The sequence below is a fragment of the Temnothorax curvispinosus genome, unplaced genomic scaffold (assembly GCF_003070985.1).
Source record: "Temnothorax curvispinosus isolate PA1 unplaced genomic scaffold, ASM307098v1 QBEX01004747.1, whole genome shotgun sequence".
NCBI classification, from domain to species: domain Eukaryota; kingdom Metazoa; phylum Arthropoda; class Insecta; order Hymenoptera; family Formicidae; genus Temnothorax; species Temnothorax curvispinosus.
In genome coordinates this window covers 1,140,144-1,167,059 of record NW_020214527.1, presented here as the reverse complement: position 1 = coordinate 1,167,059, position 26,916 = coordinate 1,140,144, and the positions used below count along the sequence as shown (strand labels likewise).

The 26,916-nt window shown below is 31.7% G+C and overlaps 1 protein-coding gene and 1 long non-coding RNA gene across 3 annotated transcripts in view; one reads left to right on the top strand and one right to left on the bottom strand.

Moving 5' to 3' along the window:
* Positions 1 to 12,418, top strand: part of LOC112453873 — a 34,310-nt gene extending 21,892 nt beyond the window's left edge. Inside the window, exons 8-20 of one of the 2 annotated variants that reach the window (XM_025014876.1) lie at positions 266 to 393; positions 609 to 735; positions 2,359 to 2,498; positions 3,581 to 3,728; positions 4,174 to 4,326; positions 7,527 to 7,832; positions 8,438 to 8,582; positions 8,907 to 9,064; positions 9,163 to 9,349; positions 9,536 to 9,689; positions 9,841 to 9,964; positions 10,606 to 10,754; positions 11,135 to 12,418. In XM_025014876.1, coding sequence (XP_024870644.1) covers positions 266 to 393; positions 609 to 735; positions 2,359 to 2,498; positions 3,581 to 3,728; positions 4,174 to 4,326; positions 7,527 to 7,832; positions 8,438 to 8,582; positions 8,907 to 9,064; positions 9,163 to 9,349; positions 9,536 to 9,689; positions 9,841 to 9,964; positions 10,606 to 10,754; positions 11,135 to 11,329 — 2,114 coding nt within the window. In that variant the 3' untranslated portion in view covers positions 11,330 to 12,418. Of the gene's footprint in view, positions 1 to 265; positions 394 to 608; positions 736 to 2,358; positions 2,499 to 3,529; positions 3,729 to 4,173; positions 4,327 to 7,526; positions 7,833 to 8,437; positions 8,583 to 8,906; positions 9,065 to 9,162; positions 9,350 to 9,535; positions 9,690 to 9,840; positions 9,965 to 10,605; positions 10,755 to 11,134 lie in introns of both variants that reach the window. The other variant, XM_025014875.1, reaches the window with a different exon arrangement.
* Positions 4,955 to 26,916, bottom strand: part of LOC112453874 — a 58,998-nt gene continuing 37,036 nt past the window's right edge. Inside the window, exons 2-3 of the long non-coding RNA XR_003040674.1 lie at positions 10,588 to 10,663; positions 4,955 to 5,409 (exon numbers count right to left, since the gene is read on the bottom strand). This is a non-coding gene — a long non-coding RNA (uncharacterized LOC112453874). The remainder of the gene's footprint in view (positions 5,410 to 10,587; positions 10,664 to 26,916) is intronic.

The following is a 26,916-nucleotide window of genomic DNA, read 5'->3' as shown; positions in this document are numbered from 1 at the left end:
ACGAGGAAAGCTTTTTCTGTCCTAAAGCGTCATCTTGTTTTCTTTTTCTCTCTTGCTCTCTCGTCGCTGTGTTATCGTTAAAGTAGTTTATCCGAGAGGAATAAGAAGTAAGAAGTTTCCCATCGCAAAATTCATCCATAAAAACTTCAACTCGTGGACTCCCCGTTTTTCGATTGGTAAAATTTGTATCTTGAAAGAGAGTCGCAACTTATCGACAAATTGACAACAAAAAAAATCGATAAAATCGGTCTTTATCGCCTTCTAGACAGAGCCTTAGTATCGGAGCCTGATAACTCAGCTGGCAGACCGATAACGAAGTCGACGAGCACGCCGGCCAGTTTGCAGACCATCGTCAGGATGCATGCTGGGAATAACAGCTCCTTGCATCATAAAGTAAGCGCTTAAATGTAACGTCATTTTCGTCAGCACAAACGAAGGGGCAAAAATATGAGGCCCTCCTTAAGTGTTCCTGTATCGTATAAAATTATAGACATTTATATTTCACGTATACATAGATTTATCTTCGTGTCGCATTTGACATTTTTTTATTTGTTACGACGTGCACTTTGCGAAAACACGTATTCTGAATGCTTTATGTGTCTGCTCAGATAATCAGGGACATGACTGGCAGCCACTACGTGACTACGGGAAGACTACGCTTCAGATTTGTGCAGGTTCTGCTTAACGCCGTTGCCCTCCTGGCCATTGCCGGCGGTTTAGCCGCATACTTCAAAAGTGAGTGGAGTAATTTTCTCGCTCTAATTGCAATTAAATTGTTTTCGATGCAATACGGCGCAATATCCAACGATCGGTTTAAACTGACGTTGTCAAAATTGAGGCCCGGTTCTACCAACGTCGCTTAACTTTAACCTTAGCTTAATAACTCACTCTTCTAACTCTCTAACTGTGCCCCTTAGAAAGAGATGAAAAGTGAGTTAAGCTAAGGTTAAAGTTAAGTGACGTTGGTGGAACCGGGCCTCAAAAGAATCGAAAATGTTAATACCTGCATCGAAATATATGCATGTATTAAAAAGTGCGGTTGTTTTTCTGGCATAAATAATGCAAGTGAGGTTGAGAAACATCGCAATGCAAATAACAACGTGTGATATTTGACCGGAATAAACACGCTTGTTAAGCCCTCCGAACGCTTTAATATGCGTGCATGTGCAACAACGAGCTTCGCGAGACCGAAAGATCAATAGCGCCGTGAGTTATAGTAATCCACTTGATTCCGAATGTCAACATTATCTCGGCAACAAACGAAAAACATGTCTCGCAAAGCTCTTTCCATGTCTTTAAAATCTTAAATTTTTTAATTTTACATCGAATAAATATCTCGGGCACATTGAATTTGCAGTCGACAGGTTATATCAATATTCATGTCAGTAAGATGGTGGATTTATATCACGATTTAAAGCAGAGATTGAATACCAAAATAAATTTAGCAATTACATATCGTGCATACTTTTATTTTTATAAAACGTGATGTCGAAAACTTTTAATTATACCGGTATTGTGAATAGTACTTCAAATATGTAACGTTATATATAACCGAAATAATTGTCATAGCACATGTACATAATTTTTCGATTAATACTGGTATTCCGGCATTTTACTGTCATTACATTACTGAATGTCGTTATTAATAAATCGATCATATTCGTAGTATTCCCGATGTACATTTTATGAGAAAGATTACAAGAAAAAAATAACATTCATATAAATTAACGCACATAATAATATAATTAATTAAAATAATTAGTTAAAGTTCCAAATTTATATACACTTTACCTCTCTTAATCTCTCTTTTAAAATATAAATTGCGAGTAACATTACAACAAATAAAAGCTTCAATTTATAATACTGCAGCCATATAATATATCGAAAGATTCATACCCCGATGTCGATCATAATATTCATACCAATTGGTTTTTATTTCAATATGTAACATGTAATAGGCAATTATAAAATGTCGGTATGTATAATAGACATTTTTTACCCTTTTCAATCCTTAATTTGAAGTATCAGGTGACAATATTACGTGCATCGTGGTGCCGCGTGTCTGCGGTTGACACGTTAATAATTACAAAAGTTCGCAACGACACATCCCGTCTGCCCCGCTCAAACACCCGAAACGTGACTGTTTTCAACACGGAGGTATATTAATACTTCTTGACTCGAATGCGACAAATCTATCCAGCGAGCATGACAAATGATTTAACTTATGTTTCGGTGATTCAATCAACGATAAAATAAATTTTTATCGAAAATAAATGGCGACACTTTCATCGATGGTGGTACACGACATCATTAATGAATCTTTCTCGTATCAATGTCCATATTTTTTTCATTAACTAGCGTATCCTGACTTCCAATTGGAGAATAGAACCATATACACGGCTCTGATCCCGATACCTGAAACGCGTTTCATGTTCGAGGACAGGAATCCGGCTCCGGGAATATGTCTGCCCATTATTGTGACTTTCTGCGAGAACAAGGTAACAATTGCACTCCAATTATAAGAATTCATTTATTGTCACACGAGTCGACGGGAAAAGTTGATATGAACCGAATGTAAAATATATTTAGTTTATCATATTTCATGTAGAATGCCCAGTTGCTAAAATGTAGGATGTTATAAAGGGAAAGAGGGCCTCTGGAGGTGTCCTCGAAACATTCGACACATTTTAGCGGCTTGTTAATATGTATTATCGCGAATAAGAGGTACAGAAAAACGTAATACGTATTACGCTTTTCTCGAAAGAGGCTTGGTCGCTTTCCGAGAATTTAAAATAATTTTGTACGCGCGGAATGTGTGTGCGCGCGTGGGGCGGCACACCGGAATTCGCTCCGGTATGCAGCATCGTAATCGTGCCACTTGCCCTCGGCGTCGGAATACCGACGAGTAAGAGTGACAACGTTACTTTCTCCCTTCTGCGTCCTCACGGACATTAGAAGCAGCCGTCGACGATCGTAATTTCGATGCGTCCGCGCCTCTGAATACATTTTCCACTCACTTTTTCCCCTTTATTTCGATGGCTCGTGCTTGAACAATGTGTGCTTTAAAATTCATAAGGCACTCACTGTGCAGCCGTGCGTTCTGAATTTTTCTGAATACGTACATGTCTGAGTACGAATGAGCTTGAACAACGGCGAGAAGATCGCGACGGTGTTATCATTAGAGAATTTAAGTGGAAAATCGGATGAACTTCCGAAAACTTTGCATATATTCTTCGGTGAAAATGTTTTGATTGATTTCAAAATAAATATCCTCAAGTGGATTTCTACCGATGAGAAAGATCAAGGCATAAAATGTTCTCAAGAATATCTCTCAATCAATTAATTTTCATTATTCTATTTATACCATAGTCTTAAATTTCAGATACAAATTGCTCTCTTTAAATTAATACTCTTGCTTGATTCTTTTGTGCAGAAAATGTTTCGCTTGATATACACAAAGCGCGATTTACACTGATAATGTGATTTTGAGACATGATTTTTTATGCATAACCACAATTTCAATTCGCAGGTTCCGTACAATTATACTGTGTTTCCAAATTTTATGGGCAATTTCGGACAGCGGGACGCCCAGCACGAGCTAGAACTTTACGATGCTATCGTTGACGTCAGATGTTACGAACTGGCTGCTCTATTCTTATGCAGTCTTTTCGTGCCGAAATGCGGGCTTCAAGGCAACGTCGTACGTCCCTGTCAAAGTCTTTGCCTTCGTAAGTATAAATTATTTGTTATCATTTAATTTAGAATCTATTTTATTTTTAGTTAGTTACTTTGTAATTTTTTTTTTTAATTTTTTTACAATTATTTCAATTCTCTCGTAATGTTAATGCAACATCCTCTAATCTCTTTCACACTTTTATGTAATATAATCCACTTGTTATCAGAATATGGATCAATACGTGCATCGTTATTGCCCGACAAACCGTAAATTACAAACGTAAGCCGTATAGATGCATTAACAGTAATGGTTAATACCCGTGGATCTTAATAGCGTTTGATTGCACTGTTCATCCTGTAAACTGTTTAACATGTATGGTAAAATCCATATATTGGATTTTGCGCCGCTAAACTGCTACATTTCCTTAAACCTTGTATAACACAAGCCTGATATTTCGGTCCTAATCAAATGGCGATATTCTTTTCGATTAATTTCAGAAACCGAACGACGCTGCGGTTTTTTTCTCAAAGTTTTCGGCTTGTCTCTTCCGAATTATTTGGATTGCGAACTTTTCCCGGACGATCTGACTATCCAGGAGTGTATCGGGCACTATGAAGTGATCGAAGCGGCAAGAAAAGCCGAGAAACCGGGTAAGTGACACTAGTCCTGCGCTGTTTCCGCACAGTTTATTCCGTTGTGTCTTTCTATTGTCTCATTTTCAACGTTTAATTAAATTTTCTATTAGATTGATCAAGAATATGCTATAGTTTATTTTATTAATGCACAAAAAAGACAATATATTATTTAATTAACTTGATAGGTATAACAGAAATGAGCTTATCACGAATAAAAACGGGTACTCCAATTATCCTAAACTGGACAATTGTAAAATTATAATAATCTCTTTGAAGCAGTTGGATGATACAGAGGATATGTAACATTGAAAAATGAGCCTTTCATTTTTTTAATGCTCTAAAGGACCGTCTACAATAGCCGTAAGAGCTATTGACCAACCACAGTCAATTATTCTGGGAATTGTAAAAATCCCATTACTCAGTAGCTTACTGCTTACGTCTTACTACATACTCTTACGGCTATTGTAGACGGTCCTTAATACTCTTTAATGAATTTAAAGAGTAACGTTTGAACAATTCTACGATTGAAAAAAATGCTTTCGTATGTTATTCTTGGCTACTCTCCACGGCGGAATATTGTTCATTTGCTGAGAAGTAACTTTTGTGTATCGTTATTTTCAAATTAATTATTATTAAACAATTTCAGATTAAAAATAATAATACATAAACATTTTATATTCAAATAATTTCTTATAAGATTTATCTCATTGCCAACGGAATGCCAACAAGAGATTAAGCAGCGTTTATCATTATACACCAACACTGAGATTCCGTTGCACAATACGGTTTTGTGTGGCTTTGCGCGAAATATTGTGGGACGCAATATTATTTATGAGTTTTCTGTCCTTTTGTTCCACACCGATTCGCGGGCGGACGTTAAATATAGAATGCGATCACAAAACGGAACTAATTGTTGACTAACTTGATGTCCATTGTTCATTCTTCCTTTGATATCTCGGACTCTGTTTACGCTTAGTATTTCTCTCCCTTTGTCTTCCTTTCTCGTTTATGTTCTATTTCCTATTGTCGTTTGGCTTTCTCTCGTGAAATTTCCTGAATCCGATCGATCGGTTGGCTCGCCCTTCGAAACTTTCCTTCCTGTGGAAATTTAATACATATTATTTCGATGATCTTGGTATTGCAATAGAAACTCTTTCTTATTAAAAACAAAAATCAAATCAAGATATACAGACAGTTTATTATATGATATTGATATGGTAAATGTATTATTTATTTTAGTTATTCTTTTAAATTAAATTAATAATTAAATAAAGGAATTATGCCTACACATAATATATAATTTTTTTAATTTATAGTATAGTATAGTACGATGAACGATACAAAAAGCTCGTTCTTCTATGTCAAATAGTGATGATAATAATAGCTACTTGTAATGATTAATTGTAAAACAAATAACAAGCTATTTATGACAAAGAGAGCGTTTAAACATGTGTGTTTTCTTTTCTCTATTTTTAAGTAGTTTCAATTTATTAGGAATAAATCATGACATAAGTGTTTAAGGATTGATATAACGAAAGGAATATCCTAGAAGTTTTTGAAGCGCTATGCACTGAATTTAAAAGATAGTCACGTGCACGTCATATGCATAACGAGCACGATAACGGCTCGCTTAAAATCTCGTGGAATGGTTCGCGCGATGAGAGAAGAGAGAATTAAACGACCGTACACGCGCGTCCTGCAATTTCCAAAGCAAATATTACGTAAATCGCGGCGACAGGCGTGGTGACAGGATTGATCGGAAGTACTCGTCCCTCGTCTGGTATAGTGAATTTAATTCGCGATAGGTAAATCGCACCAGCTGATAAAAAGAGAGAGAGAGAGAGAGAGATTCATCCGTCCATGGTTAATTAAGATTGAATTGCGCTGTAATTACTAAATCCACTCAATCGGGAAAATTCAACACATTCTCCAAGATTTCGATTGGTTGTTTCTCGATTTTCTTTCTTTCCGCATTTTTCTTTTGAAGCTTTCGCTTCGTCCCTCGGCGGCGATAACTTCCAATTCGATTTGCTGGTTTTACTAGCTTTCTTCAAAGGTAATTCTGCTATATAGCAATCTACGTAACCGTGTTGGCTGTGTTTGTTCAATAATGTTAATTTTGTTCGTTTAACAATGTTCAATAATATCCGGATGGAATTTTCTGAATGTTTCGCAAGCGTATTTAGCTTCTTGAGATTATTATAACGTGACCTGGCACGTGAAAGCACCAATATTCGTACAGTAGAAAACCTTCGTCAAAGGGTATTTCTATATTATCCAGTACATCACGTGTGCAGTTGAAACACTGAAGGCAGCAACATCTGTGCATGTTGTGTAATTACAAAAGAGGTTCAGCGACACCCTGTATGTACGCATACGTGTTCGCACATGCGGGAGCCATATCGCGATTTTGTGTACCCGAGCTATCGCATGTGTCACCGCTGATGGAATCTTAATTGCAAAATCCATATTAAACTATCGTATGACGGCCCATCTGCGGCGTCAAGCAGCTTTATTGAGTCGCGCTTGATGCATGTGTACATATCGCGCTTGACGCATATATGTGTGAAAGTATCGAACCGCAAGCGCAGGATCGATCGTGTCCATCGTAGAAGAAGACATATTGCGAAAGATAGGATATGTTACGACAGAGAGTGTCGATAATGTTAATAAGAGATATTAATATATAGGTAATAATATATTTCCGCGCGCGTAATTTTTGGCATGCTGATCCGGATTATCTTACACTTTCCATTATCTTACACGTTCCTTTCTCAAAGTAAATATCTCTTGTTATACTGCTATTTTCATTTATTCTCAATTTAATGTAAATAATAGCAAATGTTTCATTTGCAATTAAAATCTCGCTCAACTAATCCTCCTAGGCTATTACCATTTACCTCATTTGATACATACTAGAAATTTAATTAATATTTATTGAAATTAATTAATTAAATAGGATTCTAAATAATTATTACTCATTACAACTTCATTAATTAAAATAAATAAATAATTAATTAATTAATAATATGTAACATACACTGTAAAAAGCATATAAAATTGCACGAACACAGTGTGTACACTTTATAACTCGTGTGGATATTTACACTTGTTGTTCATGTAATTTTATGTACTTTCTTTTTACAGTATAGACTATATTGCATCGATTGCTAGAAAGCATCTGATCTCCATTTTGCTACGATTCGTTTATACAGTGTGCACCAGTGGCTTTCAGTGCGATGGCACAAGGTGCATTCCGTTCGATTGGCGATGCGATGGTCATCTCGATTGCTTGGATCACAGCGACGAAATCGGATGCGGGAACTGCAATTCCAGCACGTCGTCTCCGATGTCGGCGTCGACGTCCTCCACGTTTGGCAAGATAATCAAAGGACCTTCGAACAAAAATACCCTTTCTACGAAGTCTTCATTACACTGCGGCGAAAAAAGATGCATGTCGGCCAGTCATATCTGTGATGGAGTCATGGATTGTCCTTGGGGGCAGGACGAGCGATATTGCCGTAAGTAAATTCATACACGAGAAAGAATAATATATCGACAACGTTACTTAATAGCAGTCTAATTAAAAATAATCCTGTTAATTTAATAACAATACTAATGAGAACAGTACAAATAACATTTCATTAAAACAAGAGCGTGACATGTTTGCTTCGCTAATAATGTTATTAAATTAATAAGATTATTTTAAATTAGACTGCTGTATTAATTAATGCTGTTAGTATATCATCTTTTTTTTCCTTTTTTCTATTTTATATTCTGTGACTGTATTTTTAATCGATTGATAATTGCTGGAACTCTTTTATATTTTAAAATGTTGCTGCCAGGTTTGTAAGAGAAACTATCTCGGTTACAATAAAAAGTAATTCTATTTTTATCTCTTTTTACGGTTTTCAAATAATAAAATGTCTTTGCTTATTCAACGCTATCGCGAAACATGTAATCCAGTAATAGACGAATAAATTAACATATCGATAATACAGTATATCTAAATAATTAAAAAAAACTTTAAAATATTAATTTTAACTTTAATTGATTTAAACTAATTTTCGATTATGAGCCTAGATGATTCTCAGATTTCAAGTCCCATACTGCATCTCATTTTTAGTGAAATTAAGCGAGAGGAACGGGGACGTCGGCGAGGGCCGTCTGGAAGTGTATCATGCTGAAATGGGTAAATTTATGCCGGCGTGTGTCTCACACTGGGAGGCGACAACGTCGCCGCAAGAGGTTTGCGCTATGTTGGGCTATACGTAAGTTATCTCTCTTAATCGTTTGAATAACGTAAAATATGAATATTACATAATGATCGAAACATGCCATTCGTAATCGCAATAAATCGATATCTTTACAAGTCGTGACAACTTTATAAATGTTCATAAATCTTTATTTATACATTCAAGCTATCACATATTTGAAAAGAAATGCGTTGACATATTTATGTACATAATTGATTTTAACTTATTAACTTTACGCCTTTATCAACAATATATCAACAATATTCTGTCATCTCCTGGAATAAAAAAAATACCACGTACGAAAAATTGTTAAAACGATAAACGTGATTCCATTCTCAGAGCTTCAAACGGATCTAAATGGATTAACGACGTAACAACAATGAAGCCGAAAAGTTCTGGATATCATACCAAAAGTCTTAGTTTGCTGAAGCAATTTCAAAAATGCATCAAGGATCGAGAGCCTTATCCCACGATCAAACTTACTTGCGTCAAATATGGTAAATTATCGGAAAACTGTATAAGGAAATCGTTGAATTAAAATTTTCTAAAGTTTTTCCGGGATTTCTTTGACACGTGATGATCGATTCTGCTACAGCTTGCGGCCGCAGACGTTCCGTATACGAAAGGGCGAGGGTGAAGCGAATAGTGGGTGGTGTGGAGTCAGCCCCCGGTGATTGGCCGTTTCTTGCAGCCCTTCTCGGTGGTCCAGAACAAATCTTCTACTGTGCCGGAGTCCTTATTGCCGATCAATGGGTGTTGACCGCGTCTCATTGTGTTGGAAAGTAAGTGATTTATGCGTAACGTTGCAAAATACCATTTTTTATTATTAACAAATTCTTTACACTTATATGTAAGGGAAATGTTGCTTAAAATATTATTTGAACAGCGAATTATTAATAACACCTAACGGAGAATCTCAAATATGAATTGATTCTCTGATACACCGATTAACACACCGATGATTTCAGTTATTCAGAGGTGTCCGGTTGGACGATACAACTTGGCATTACTAGGAGACTTTCTCACACTTATCTCGGTCAAAAAATGAAAGTAAAAAGAGTCATACCTCACCCGTATTACAACCTGGGTGTTGCTCACGACAATGATGTCGCATTGTTCCAAGTAAATACATTTTCAATTTAATTATTATTGTGCGAAATATTTGAATCTTCCGTTTAACGTGTACCTATCGTATACTGTAAAATCATGATTCTTGTTCAAAGTTGGATGCTGTTTTAAATTTTTCAAGTAATATTATATGCTCGTATTGTAGCTTGAGAGGCCGGTTCAGTATCACGAACACCTGAGACCGGTGTGCTTACCAACTGCTGACATTGATCTTACACCCAATACATATTGTACCGTTATTGGATGGGGCAAGAAAAATGATACCGATTGTAAGCATTATTCATACATAAAAAAATGTTGCTTTCAAAATATTTACTTGCAATATTAATCTATGATATGTGTAAAATAAACAGTAATACTTAATAAAATATAACAAGTTAATATAACATTCTACAAAAAAATTTTTTTCATATATAATTATACTACCTGGGCTACCCGGGCTTCGCCCCGGAGGACATATGTAATAAAACACGCAAATACTCTCTCTCTCTCTCTCTCTCTGAAGAATTTTGTAATCGATTTCCAAAAAGATACCGGTTTCCAAAAAGATCGGTAACAAAAAAATACTTTATAGCACTTCCCGGGAAATTCAACCCCTACTTTATGTACAATTCTTTGAGATTCGGTCATTTGGAAAAAAATAATACACTTTTGGAAAAAATAATACACTTTATAGTACTCTCCGGGAAATATTCTACCCCTACTTCATATACAATTCTTTAAGATTCAATCAATTATTTCCCGAAAAATTAGAAAAATTTCTAATACCGGGTTCCAAAAAGATCGGTAACGAAAAATTATACACTCCCACTTTATAGCACTCCCCGGAAAATTCTACCCCTGTTTCATACGTAATTCTTTGAGCAGAGTGAAAATTAAGTTTAATTATTACCTTATTGCTTTATTCCAGCCTCTGAATATGAGCCAGCCGTAAACGAGGTTGTAGTTCCTATTCTGCCTCGACAACTCTGCAACACATGGTTAGCGCATAAAGAATTAAACGTCACCGATGGGATGATCTGCGCTGGCTATGAGAATGGCGGAAAAGATGCATGCCAAGTAAATTTATTACTTAAACAATTTATTTAAAACAATTAAAATACTTTATTTGTGTATACTCAACAGATGGTAAAAATGTTACGTATATGGCAAATCGAGAATTAATTTTGATTGTATTTTATAAAACTAAAGTATACATTGTTACTCAAGCCTAATTGCTTTAATTCTTGGTTTGTCTTAAATATCGCATTTGCAAAATATCATAAAAATATCAAATTATATGTGTATCCCACAAGAAATAGTTAGTTTTATCAGATAATACGTTGGTCTCAGAATATTTGTGTCCGAAAAACACGTCGCGCGTTATTTGCTACTGTAATTTTTAATTACAAAAGTATTAGAAGATAACGATAATTACGAATTATTCATTTTTCTTCAAGGGTGATTCTGGAGGACCTCTGTTGTGTCAGGATGAGAAGGACAAGGAGAAATGGTTTGTCGGCGGAATTGTCAGCTGGGGCATAAAATGCGCCCACCCAAAACTGCCCGGAGTCTACGCTAACGTACCCAAATACGTAACGTGGATCCAAGAAGAAATGTCTAAGTATCCGTACTCCGAATATGACGATATGTAGAAATAATAGGAAAACGTAAGCTACCGAATCGGGCAAAATATTCGATGAGGCAACATCGAAACAAATCGAACGGAAATGAAGGATAAACGTAGAACAAAGTAAACGCGGACTTTCACGTTTTCATATAATGACATGTATTGGAAGATATTGGAACCGAAAGTAATTATGGATTCTCCCAATTTGCTAATCTGCGCTCAGCGATTCCTGTACGCTCAATCAAAGGATAGTATTTTGTACACACCTTGTGCAGCTTTGAATGAAGAAAAAAGAGCTGAGTATTAATACGGATCGTTAATCTCATTCTTTGGGATTAGAAAGCATAGAAAAATAACACAAATTGATAAAAATCATTGATAATATAATCATGGACATTCGCTAAGCTAAAGGATGGTGAACGATGAATACGAACATAACCGAATCTTTCTTCGAGTGATAAGATTAATCCAATTAAGTCTATCAATCACATCAGGAAAACTATTTTTTGTCATATTATGGACAGATGATTGTAGAGAAACCGGATTTTCTATCATCAACATATACGAAAATACCGATATTTACTACCGCAGTTCTCAGTCATAGCTCGTTCAAGTAATACGAAATCACTTCACAATTTTTTCGTAAGACTTTATAATAAGCCAATCGAACAAGAGAAATGTGAGATAATCGGAAACATATAAGATACTCTACTTTATAAGTGAAGGTATATACGGATGCCGAGGATATTTGCATACACATAAGTTCAAATAATAAGCCATTTTCTAGGAAACTACTAGGTAAAAGAAAGAATAAAAAATGCCGATGTATGTACTTTTGGTACTTACTGAAATAGAAAAAATTCAGGATTTGTGCACAAAACAAAAATCCACGCATGTGATGCGACAAAAAATATTTTGTATCGCTGCCGACTTTAGGACAGCTGTATATGAGCTACCAAGTGGTCGAAAACCCCTTGATCTATAAGGGTGTGCGTTTAACGGCATTCAATGATATGAGTCGTTTGAGTGGTGTAAGTAGTATATGAGTCGTACATACCTTGCTATAATTTTAAAACTTTTTCTTTTTACAGTTATAGAAATATAACAGTTTTCCCCTCGGACTCAATAAAAAATATACACGGAGAGACTCTTAAAATTTATCCTGAAATCATGGTAGTTGTGGGACAACATGTATTATACCACCAAGAATTTTATGCAAGCTATTCTGATTAATATCCACCATAATAAAAAATATTAATATCTATTACATTAAAATATAAAATATGTTTAATTAATTTTACTAAAATATATCTAGGAAAATTCAATAATTTTTTATAATTTACCAATCTGCTTGGTAGTTTTTATCACGTTGTTTGTAAAATGTCTTTTGTATATTTTAAAAATTCCTTGGTTGCCAAGTTGTCCCAAGTTTATAGTGAATTTAAGAGTAAAATATAACAAAAAATTCTCTCCGTGTAATAATATATAATATATAAAAAATATAATAAAACAATTGTATTTCTCATTAAAAATTTTTAGAACCCTCTTATTTCTCAAAATGCGGATAATTTGGTTTAAATTGTTATCCACTCAAATTGTTATGCCACTCAAATGACTTATACATTTGTATGGCAATCATAGGAAATCTGTGATTTACGAACAATCCTCATACAAATAGAGGAGGATTATAAACGTTCTTTTGAAATAGCTTTTTCGTTGATATATCGCAAATTTATATTTGAAAAGAGAAGCTAAATGCTTTTCGATGGTTTGTGATATGCACAGTACTCTACACAGATATCTTAACATTATCAGAAGTTATATAATTTAGTATGTACTATATTAATATGAAGAAAACGTATATACTGAAGAAAGCACATTATATATATATACATATAATCGATAAACTGTATTTTTGTAAAGGAACGAGTTAAGCGCACACCCGCTACGGGTAAAATATCGTACACGTATTGCATAAAATGCATTAGTGTACCATTGCGTGTATATTTTAAATAATGCGCATACGAAAAGACAATATATCCTAAGAAACAAAAAAAAGTCTATGTGCTTATCGATGTAAATGGATTCCATGCGACGTAGACAGTTATCTACTATACTACTCACGTTCGTTATAAGAGCGTGTGCCAGGCATCCAAAACTACATAGTCGCATGTATAAACATAGACATAAGGGACATCGTTATATACCATACATTTTTATTAGACGTGATAAATTCTGGAGTCACACGATTCAACCCCGTGATCCGTATTTACACGTATAACATTCGAAACAGATCCAGTATATTACGAAAATACTGATGTACATACGAATTGAAGATGAATGAACTGCCACGACGAGTATAGTAGCGTGTATTTTCATCGTATATCTCACTGCAAATGCTACTCGATAAAAGATAGCGTCGCAGTCTGAACTCAATTAATTGGCGTTCACATAATTTCGTCTGTCGGGCTCATCGCTTCGCAGCATTTATCTTATTTTACAGAAAGTTACAGTATGCAAGAAAAGTCCCCGATGCTAGGCTGAGCTAACGAAAAATCAACGATTTAAATAAGAGAATAAATTTTATCTTCATTGTTATTATTACTTAGGCATCAAGTATTAATATTTGTTACAAATAATAGAGATATTTTTAATTCATTGTTATAATGTACAGTAGAGATCCTTTCTGCATACAAGAACGCATCTAGAATTTTCTGTATATTTAAAAAATGTATGAAATTTTTAAACAGAATAAATGAGATATACGTTGAGTTTATTTCAGATAGTACAATATCGCACATATTTTCCATTGATTATTGTTGTATTTTTGTGAGAAAAAAAAACACAATTAAGAGTAAGAAACTTTACGTGGTATACTTGCTCAGCCTGCCGTATTCTAATTGAAGTATTCGTACGTGCATCAGGTATAAATAAAGTATGTAAGTTGTTATATGTATCTACATAATGTTAGAATGTAAAATACCTAAGTAATAGGTATAGAAGCTTGTAGAAGTAGGGTGTTCGTAGCGCAGTTACTCGATATATAGACGTAAGAAACATGTTGACTGAATTCTAGGGACAATACTCTGCACCAGCACTTTTTTGATCTGCACTAAGAAAATCGTTTTTCAATGAGTATACTTTATACGAGGTACATCGTTTAGGAGCCTTACTAATTGACTTACAATTAGACCTTTTCTAAGCAGTAAGACGAACAGTATTGTTGGCCACGATGATAACTAGTATCCAGGTCGATTTATTTGCGAGCTGTTTTTATTTGCTCGCTTGTTATTCGAATTCTGCTCTCTATTTCTTTTTCACGAAACTTCCTTCTCATCATTTACGTTCGAATAAGACGCAACATATTTTCCTTATTACGTCTTAATAAAATAGTAACGATTAATATTCTATATAGTTTGTAATATAAAACAAATGATATTTTATAACAATTTGTTTCAGATAAGAAAAGAATGCTTTTTGACATATAAAAAATATGCAATAATTGTAAATTTGGATTTTCCAAATTATATTCCACATTATCTGAAGATGAATCTACTCAATTTTCTCTAAGACAGAAACTTTCAGACAATAAGAAAGAACTTGGACAATAATGGTCTTCCTTAGTATCCAGACAACAGTTTAGTTGTAAAAATGGATTATATATTTAAATAACCGACAATACTGTGTGAGCAGACAATAAATAAAGTTAGGAAATGTTCCATGATGGACAATAAATTATTCATTAAGGATTACAGTAAGGAATTACTTATAAACTTAGGATGTACAAAAGTGATTAACTAATATAATTAGAATGTATAATTACATTCTATTAAATAGTCTACTAAAATTGTCCCTTATACTATAGAAGTATATTGCAGTCAAGAACTCTATTTATTATTTCGTACAATATGAAGAGTATATAACATTTCTTTACGCGTTCTATTTGTATTATATTATATGGCATAGATGTATATAATATATATATTAATATATTGCTTTCATATATATTCAAGAACAGTTAAGAATTAGACAATCAGGAATGGTGGTATATTATTTTTATAATCGTCTGTTATATCTTATTAAGTAGTTAATGAGCTTTTTGTAATCTTCTCTGTTATATTATCCTGTTAAGTTAAAAGACAGTAACTGCCAAGTAAAACTTTTCCTACTTGTACTATATTTAGACTTATCCTACGTATAAACTTATCCTATTTTTACTATAATTCAAATTTCAAATTAATAATTATTATTTTTATTTCACATCTTTCTCTGCTTTTCAAAGATTTCGATTCTATGAATTGAATTATATAGAGTATACATATTGTTGTTAAAATTGTGTATAAAAAATGTTATTAATTATATTTTATTTTATCATTACGTCATAAGCAGTTATATTTTATGGATGTATTGTGTTACGTTTTAGCATTTTATAAAAACATAAATGTTTCTGAAACCGCAGATGCGTAAACAGAATATTGTGATGAAATGTAAAGTCAATGGTTTATATAGATGTATGCATCTTATACATATATGTATGTACATACATATAATACATATACAATAGTCAGATAATACAAGATAAGAGTATAGAGTCAATACTATACGTAATGCATTGGAGGAAAAGTTAGTATAAGATTTTATAGTTACATATTAACAAGAAAATTAAATTTGATGTATGGAAATTTAATTAAGAATTTAATACGAGAAATTAATTTCATTACTTGTATTTTAGTGCCAAATTAGAGATAGTAATGTAAATTTATTTTAGAAACATTTTCTAAATGTTTCTAAAATACACGATTTAGAATTTAGATTTTTAGTATAACTAAGAAAGGTTTCGTTATTCCTCCATTATATGATATAAGATTTTCATTACATAAAACCGATTTTTAAATCCTACAAACTACACAGAATAATGCAAATATTTATATAAATATTTACAAGAAAGAATGTCTAGAATTTATTTTATCACAATTTAGTATTATTATACAAACACGTTTATATTTCAAATAGGATTCAGACAAAAGATCTAAAAAATTTTATGTGCTAGAACTGCTCGAGATAGAAACATTCGAGTCTTAAGTTTGGATAATTCGTACAATTCGAATTAAGAACCGAATTATTTGAACTATTTCCAACATTCGAAGATTCGATTGTTCGAACAGTTTAGATGTCAAGTAAAATTCTTTTCGTCTCAATTTGTTAATTTCTTTTGTCGTATATAATATGTTTTAAGAGAAGAATATTAGATAAAATATACAGAAGAATGTAGGTCGTATTCACTTTTGCATGTTTATGTAGATACAAATAATATTAACAAAGAGAATTTCTAACATGAATTATCATAAAAATGATTTCTATTGGAAATGCGTTAAAGACACTGAAATAACGTTAGTTGCTGAATTTAGAAATTGTTTTTAGAAATGTATTTTGAGGATTCACGAGTCAAATGTCCGTAGTCAATTTAAGAGAACAGTTGTAGAGCGTTATAATTTATATAGAAAGTATAAGATTTGTTAGACTCATAGATCGTTTTTAAGTAAATTGTATTACGTAATGAAAGTAAGTTTCGCTCAATGTGCTACAGTTATAATTAGCGAGCTTTCCAGTGGTTACTTTCGCGCTAATACTCTCGAAAAAAATGCGTGTAGTCATAGAGAAATCTGTTACGCTTTTGTCACGTGCTTGAGAAAAATGATTCTAAGCCTTGGCAAGTATTTACTCATATTGAAGATGTGAAGAAAGGCTGCGCACAAAAATATAGGTATCTCTTGCTCTCTCGCGCGAGAAAATATTCTTTAAAAGATGATACGAAAATGCATAACTACTCCTGTGAAGTCAATGTTGGATAGTAAGGTAGTGTAAAGGATATACGTATCGTATATATGAATCGTCGCAAGATGTTGCACAAAGATTAGCGTAAATACGGAGCGCATGTGCACTTACTTGTAAGTGCGTTTGCATTAATTAGGTTCGATTATTTTTAATTGAGCGAATCGGAAATACATAGCGCGTAATTAAAAAAAAGAGTACGCTTTTTCAGTGTCAAACGGGAAGTTATGGATATATGTGAATTAGTAAGTCGAATGCGTTGTCAAATAAATGCACGCAAATGCAAGGCTCGTTGTCTCTTGCATATCTGTGTTTCAGACCCACTCGATTTTTACTGGCTTTAGAAAATCGTTTCAAATGAGGAAGAACGTTAAAAGTCGGTATACATATTATGCACACAAGTGTTGTATGGAATTACAAGTTTGTAACTTTGATATTGATATCGATAAAATCATGTTGCGTTTCGAATTCTATGTAGAAAATGTGGAAACGCATCGAGAAAACAACACGATTGGAATGTGAGATCCGACTTCTCGCGTCCTTCAACTTAATAAACGATCACTATACGGTCAGAGCGATAATATTAAGAGTTTAGCCATAAACTACCGTAAGGGACAAATATGTCAGCGCAAAACTATGCAATCAACTATACTGAGCTTGAAGATTGATATACTATTATAGAAAAAGATGTTAGTATCGATCATTACTAAATATTATATATTTACTTATTTATTCTTATTAGAAATATCTTTTTATTCTTTTTATTACACAGCGGATCTCATGAAGTCGCATAACCAAATCATTATAAAATTCTGAATCTATTACCTGTAAAATCCCAGTAAGCAAGAAACGTCAAAAAACATTTTAACTATATTGCATTAACATTACAACGTTGCTGCAATGTAGTTAAAATGTTTATTGATGTTTCTTGCTTACTGGGATATCAGGATAATAAAAAAATATAGTAAAAAATTGCTGTTATAAGTGGATTTATGTTTTAATAAAAAATACGACTGCAAATATTTTACGTTAATTATTGGATATTTTAAAATTTTATTTTTAAATATTAACTTTTAATATCGATCTACATTCGGCGTAACAAAATTATCTTTATGATAGCATTGTTTTGTTACTACGTTCCTTCACTATTCTTAATAAATAATACGATATTTTTTACGAAAATATGCGATTAATATAAATAATTGTTAAGTATTTAAAATATAATACTTAGCTATTATTTATCACTCGCATAAGATATAATCTTAAAAGTGTTATATATTTGTATTACAAAGTGCTCCTAAAATGCTATTGACATAGCAATGTGTTATTCTTAAGTGCGTGTTAGCATAGCAACATAATTATAACTTTTCTTTATACAAATACTATTATGCTGTTTTGTCCCACGTATTATTCAATCGAAAGCTGTTATGCGCTAAATTTTTGGTAAGATATATAAACAAAAGAGAGGAGAAAAGAAAGAGGGTAATAAAACCGAACATAAAATATTGTATAAATTCAAAGAAAGATTTGTATAATTATGTATAATTTTTTGCAAGCTCAGATATACATATATATATTTTGACTTCAGCTTGCTTTTAGCGTAAATTATTCAAGGAAGATGATGGAGCGAATATAACGTGGGGGGGAGGGTCTTGAATGTGATCGCTTGTTTGTGCTCGGCACAAATCCTAATCGTACAATCAGTGGTCGATGATATGTATGTGCATAATTACACGCGTGACAGTTGCGCGCACACAAACATACATAAGATACAAATATGTTAAAAAAACGTGCTGATACTTATGAGATTAATATAGTGGAGAAGAAGAAAGATATTTGCACATTCCGTCATTATTTGGGATAATTTTATACAGAGAAAGAAGAAACGGTACCTCTTTACTACGTGCTATAACATATAGGATAAACTATTCTCGCAGAAATACTTTGCAACAACTTTTAATGCTCGTATAAAGTTATTGTTCAGAAAAGACGGATTGTGCAATTCATTTCTCTGTCCACTCTTAATTAACTACTGTGCGCAACTAGTACTCTTATATAGTGGATGTTGCGTGTAGCGTAAAATGGCTAAGCTGATATTTGTACATATCAGCATAAATGTAGGTACGTTTACACGTCGTGTATCGCTGTGATTAATACCTAGACCTAGGTGATGTTGTACGTTAGACTATAATTAATGTGAAACGAGGTAATAACAGTCATCGCTGTCGATTGTTAGACGTGCACACGCAATTGCATTTCCATTTAGAGAATACCATCCATAGCCGTCTGTTTGCAATTTTACATTTCTAATACACAAGCATTTCAAACACGCGGCATCTAACGAAAATTCCTATTTCCGCAATACTATCATTTCCCGGTTATTCAACAATGATTAATTGTTGTTGTTCAGCAAACGTTTCATTGATCTTATAGACTTCAAACGCCACATTTCATTGCTGTATAGCGATCGTATTCTCGCAATTCGCAAAATTTTTCTTTCGTACTGCGGCAAGAGTTTATTTTCAAGAACAAACGTACTCGTTGCAATTCGTCGTCACTGTTCACTAATGTCTCACTGCGCGCAATCAACTTAACGCTAAAATGTACTGTAAGAGATAATGATATTAGCTCGAAGTCATTTTTAGATCATCAATCATTTAGATATAATTACTAGGTATACGGGATAAATAGTTACTTATCAGAGACGGTAGGATGAGTGCATTGCACATAGAAATTATTACGACCTTAATGTAAGAAACGAATAAAACAAAAGATAATATTATCATTAGACGAGATTTCCATTCTGATAAGAAACTGGAATTTTTTAAGTACAGTTGTCCAAGAAAATACATTAATTTATGTTTCACATCGTATGTACAACTAAGTATTATGTCACTCTCATAAAAATCGCGATCTCCTTTCTTTTCATGACGCTAGACGATATTGAATGCCAAGATGACTTCGAGATAATAGTAGAATCAACGCTTGCACTGCCTTTCCTATTCATTAATGTAATATCAAATATGATGGTCTCTTTAGCGTGAATACTATGAAATATTGTTGCGTACACGTGCATATTGCTGTTAACTACCCGTGAATCTTGAAGAAGAAGTAGACTAAAGAAAAAATGACGTTAATTGAACTCACTCTTGCTGGTCGAGAGTCGTAGTCTAGCAGAATATTCGACAAGACATATACGAGTTATTTAGACCCTCTCGAGATGATACCATGGTTACTATAAAGAGAACTTACGGGATCGTACTTGGCGCAGCGCGCGAGCGAATTGATGCTTTAGAAATTAATTTAACCCTGTGTAATCTTAATATTCAAAGTAACGTACCAATCTTTGGTGATCTTTATTAATTTTTTTCGATAAAAGTCTTGATTTTACTTTCCTTTTATTATATTTTTACAAAACGTTAATTTAAAAAATTAATTTTAAACATATCGTTAACAATAAAATCGGAAATATTGATAAATATAAATTATTGAAATATTACCTGCTACTACCTGCTTATACACTCTTATTTTAATAACATATCTGTAATAACTGTAATATTATTGTTAATAATTATATGGCATCTCGATTTTGTTTCAAAATTACACAAAATAATTACGTCGTATAATTTTTGTTACATTTTTAATTGAGAAAACAATTAAGAATATTTATTATAGCAATGTTGATCACTACAACTGCGTAAGTGCATATGCCTGTTCGCATATTTTTGCAGATTGGCTATAAATTAAATATTTTTGAGATTAGGAGGAGATAAACAAAAAAGTACAAAATAATAATTATCAGCAATAATATATAAACACTCAGAAACATATCCGGACATATCTACAAAAGAAAATAATCAATTTTTCAAGATATCCTTTGCTGTCGCAATTAAAAAGATCTTGATAGCTCTTGGTGAATAATTATTAGGCATTTTCTCGAGTGCAATCTGCAAAAATAAAGAAAAGCACATGGAGCATCATGTTGTGCACGAAAATCATATTGTGAGTTCATAAACGCAAATCAGTTTGGTACAAAAATACTACGAGTATATTTAAAAAATCTATGAAGATAATACATACATAAAACACATACACGTCATACACACACATTCACACGACATTAATAGTGTGTTGTAAGATGATATTATTATATACGCAGCCACAAAACCTATATAATGAATATTGATATATGATATATTTATGGAAAATTCGTGTTGGCAAATAAATTATGTATTATATATGACAGTATATATATATATATATATACCTTATTATTGAACACATTTCGCTTTAAATTCTAACGATATTATACCTGTATCGTACATACTAATAGAATAATGATTTGTAAAAAGAATAATGAGCAAACAATAGATATATATTACAATTAATATATTGTGAATATTTACAAAATACCAAAATTCTTATAGAAATTCAGAAATTAGTAAAATTTTTGGGTACGATATATGTTCATGCCGCATCCTGATTTTCGTCCACTTCAAAAATAATAATTTTGCAAAAAATATGCAACGTGAAAATATACTTAATAAATCAAAACTTTTTTTAAACAACTTTAACATCTTAATTATTATAATTAATAGTCTTACAATTTTAATTAACGGGGCACAATAAATTGTTTATTAATAAAAAATACATTTAAAACAATATTTAAAATAAATATTAATAAATATAAATAAACTGAAAAATATTACTAATAATAACGACTTTCTTATGATATCTAAAACAATATAAAACGGAAGAAATACTGTATACATGTATTTTCCATTTCTCCAAAAATTTGGGATACATTCACTATTTGTAAGAGAAATTTAAAAAAAGCATTATTTTAAAGCAAATAAAAATGATTAAAAACAAATATAATTATAGAAAATAGATATCCCATGTTTTTAATGTGTTTAAAATAGTAAATTATACAATAAAATAATAAACTATGAGAACAATATTATAAATATTATAAAATATTACATAATATTATAAACGTAATATTATAAAATTTCCGTAAACAAAACACAATACTTATGATGCAAGCATACTGTTTTATTTTCTTTTGTGTACTTCAAAAAGAAACCAATATACAAATGCAATTTGTATTATTTCTTGAAAATATAATAATAACATTTATATATGCATTTTTTAAAAGTTCATTCATTTTTAGTTAATTTCTCCTGCAACTTTTTTTGCGAATGCTTTGCCCAACTCCTTCCCCTGTATAAGAAATGTTTTCATTAATATTAATATATCAAGGACATTTTTAATATATATATTATTTAACAAGTGTATTCAAACACTTACCAAAAATTTCAAAATAGGTGTGCCTATTTTGATTAACTAAAAAAAGTAATAATTCTGTTTATATTATAAAGAAAAAATATACCTATTCTGAATGTTTCTAATTAAAATTACTTCAAAAAGAACAAAAAATTGTAGAAATCAAACCCTTAAGAAATAAAAGAGATATTAGAGAGGGGGAGGGGGGAGAGAGAGAGAGAGAGAGAGAGAGAGAGAGAATTCTCCATATAAAATTATTACTGTAAACGCACATATTTTTAAGAGAAGATATTATTATGCTTATCACAATTAACTATCAAAAATCTGCTGAATTGAAAAATAAGCATTACCCATAGAGCTTTAATTATAGAAATTGCTTACCCAGGAACCAAATCCTGCCTCGCTTTCACTTACTGCATCAGTTTCAGAAAAGGGTCTTGCTTCTATTTCGGTTGTGTGCATAATCGACATAACAATGATTATGGCAAAAGCCAACGACAGATATGAGAGTTGCATTTTTATAAAAATTCAAATTGTATTCACCTGTATATTTCAGATTTGTTGATGGTGCATAGCGCTTATATAGTGCAGAAAATGCGATATAGATATGGTATCTAACAAGTAAATACATTTTATTACAATAATATATATACAGCCTTGGCCAAAATTATCAAGCACTATTAAAATAAAACTCTTTCAAAATAACATTTATTTTTAAATTGTACTTGGCAAGGATTAAAAATTTATCTTGGCAGTCGGCGAGATAATAAACAAGTTAAAAACTATGTGCATAATGAAGCATATATATGATTTTTCTTCCTTAAATTTTTTTATAAGGATATTCTTTGACATATATTATTGTGTATATGTAATTAAAAATCAGCGTAAAGAGTAAATGGCTCAAGCAAAGCTTTGTACTGTTCTAATATTAATACAAATATAGATTTAAACAATATTTTTATAAAATGATCAAAAATGCTGCTAATAATTATTACTAATTATTAACAATATTTTAAATAAATATTACTAAATATTATTAAATAAAAATAGACTAAAAAATATTGTTAATAATAACGACTTTATCTTATGATATACATATAAAACAATATAAAACAAAAGAAGAACATATATTTCCCATTTCGCCAGAAATTTAATATACATTCATTATTTGTAAAAAAAATTAAAAAAAAACCATTATTTTAAAGCAAATAAAAATAGCGAAAAACATAAATAATTAAAAAATAGATGTCCTAAGTTTTTATGTGTTTAAAATAGTAAATTATATGACAAAGCATTAGATTATAAGAACAATATAATATTATGAAATATCTGTAAACAAAATATAATGTTTATGATGCAAGCACATTGTTTAATTTTTTTGTGTGTACTTCAGGAAGAAACAAATATATAAAGACATACAAATGCAATTTGTATTTTTCTTTAAAAAATACAATAATCATTTATATATACATTTTTTATAATAGTCCCGCGATTAAATAATTTATTGCTACCTTTGCAAGTTTTTTCACGATGAATAAACCTATTTTCTTCCCCTGTATAAGATATTTTTGTTATCAATATTGACATTTCAAGGATATTTTTAATATGTATATTGTTTAACGAGTGTATTTATAAATACTTACTACTTTCCGAGCAGATTTGCCTATCTTGCTCATCTAAAAAAAAGTAATAATTCCGTTTATATAATAAAGAAAAAATATATTCTAAATGTTTTTAATTAAAATTATTTCAAAAAAAAACAGAAAATTTTAGAAATCAAACCCTTAAGAAATAAAAGAGATAAATATATAAATAGATAAAGAACATTTTTTTCTTATACAACAAATATATTTAAAAAATAATATAAAAGACTCATACACAAATTTGTCAAAACGTAGACTATGACTGCATAATATATATATTATCTTTGAAGATAACACAAACCTCGCAGCTACATAAAAAACGTTGCTATTTCCGGAAGATAAAATCGTAGTTAAATGCTTTGATTGTGTTTGTTACTTGACAATTTATTACATAGATATCTGCATTACGATTATATATAGTGTTACTCCGTCGTATATAACTTTAATGTCCGATGATTAAAGTATTTAATGATAAAATCACTTCTACGATTGGTTCTTTTTTAATAGCAATTTTAACGGTTGTTATAATGCGGAAGAGATAGTATATTGCGAATGTCAATGCGAATATACGACAGTTATATATTTGAAAAAAAAATATGGGTCATAAAATTTTCACGGAACAAAAACTATTTTAATGGTTCACGAATGCAAGATTTGAATTATTATAATATTATATAATCAATGCATTAAACAAATTATTATATTTTATATTTTTAATATATTTTTATTTATGTTCAAATAAAATGGAATGTTAATTACTTATTTATTAGCGGTAAGAAAGTATTAGTTCTAAAAAATGTAACACACATACAAGATATGTAATATTCTTTATCGTATAAAATATTTAGCATTTAGTAGGTACAAAATTTTAATAAGATGAAATATATGCGTCAAAATTTTTTCTTTATTTTGGCCAGCTCTGAGATTTTGTTATACACTTTGGAAATGTTTGGAGCGTCTACATAAAGATAACGCAAATAGCGACATATCCATTTTATCGACAAATATTTGAAACAATGAAAGTAAAATAGTATATTTCAACGATAAATACAAAACACATTTATATTTTATAATATTAGAGATAATATTTTATTACAGCTGTATGCATATTAATAAATAAAAAAAAACATACCTAACATTACGTATAAAGAATGCTAGCGCCCATGAGCCATCGGCCCTGAAAACGAATTGATTTTCCAAGGTAGTACATATTCTGACTCATCTTTAGAAAATCGAATATGTATAACTTATAACTAAGCGAGCTCTCTCTTAGGACTTATGCCATTAAGTCTAAAAAACATTTTGGATAAACTTCCAAAAATCGTCCATGTCCTATTTACGTATTCTTCGGTAAAAATGTTGTAAATAACTTCTAATAAATAAACATGTTTAAATTAATTTTTATCGATGAAAAAGATAAAGATATAAATCCGTGTAAAGGCTCTGGTGAAAATCAAAGAGAGTGTGGAACGGGCTAAGTAAGAACCAGGTGCTGTTGACGGTGCACAAAGGTTAATTCCTTTATTTATGATAAATCAAATTTTAAAAACGTACGTTTCATATATGCGGATTGACGAAGACGTCAAATTAATTTCTCTGGATGGCGTGTCACTGTTTACCAACGCTCCCGTAGAACTGGCATTGGACAGTGTTAGGCAGAAATGGAGTTATATCGAAACGAACTACGCCATACCTTGTGACGAATTTATACAGGCGGTTAAATTTGTGCTAGACTCCACTTACTTCATCTTCAATGGAGTTTGCTACAGGCAGGCGTTTGGTTCTCCAATGGGTCGCCCCTTTCTTCGACCATCGCCGACATTACTCTTCAAGATTTGGAGACAAGGACGATCGGGATTGTTGGATTTTCTCTCCCTTTTTACCGTAGATACATTAACGGCATAATGACAGCTGTTCCCTCTTCTAAGTTTAATACCGTTCTATACATTTTTAGAGGCACCGCCATTGATCTGATTAATAGGGCTTTCAGTCTCTCGGAATGCATGAAATCAGTATACTGATTTCATGCATTCTGTTATTGATTCTTTTGTAGTTTCGATGAAGATGGTCCAAAATTCGGACCAAAACGTACGTTTTTAAAATTTGATTTATCATAAATAAAAAAATTAACCTTTGTGCACCGTCAACAGCACCTGGCTTTTACTTAGCCCGTTCCACACTCTCTTTGATAAAGACATAAAATGTTCAAATAAAGTGTCATATATAGTGACTGAATATTTTTTTTTATTTCTTTTTATTTTTTGACATATTTGCATATAGCTAAACATATACAGATTTGCAAATAAAAATTATGTATCAGTTATTGACATTACAAAATATTTTTATTATATTTTTCTTTATATTGACAATTGAGAGGCTCTGCTCTTCTTCCTGCATTGCCAACCTTGACAAAAACTAACCAAACCCAACTTATATCTCAATTAAAATTTAGTTTGGGTTAGATTAGTCTTTTCGGGATAAGGATGCAGAGAGATGAATAGAGGTTCCTTCTCCAAGCATTCACTTAAATATATAAAAACTTTTCTCATCGTCCAATTAATAAAAAAAAAGAACTGTGTAAAAATTAATATGTTATAAATTATTCCTTTTCAATGTTGTTGTAGATCATATTCTTAAAATATATCGCATTTTATTCGAAAGAATATTGTCACAACTAAAGAAAATTTTTATTTTTAGTTAAGCCTATAAAAAGTGTACCTAAAATGTTACATGCGTGCTATAATAGTGTTGCAAGTCTATATAAAAAATCCGCTGCACGGGGCACAAATGTCATTAATTCTTTTAAATCGATTATGCGGTTTCCTGGATGAGTAGTGTCATAAAGTGAATT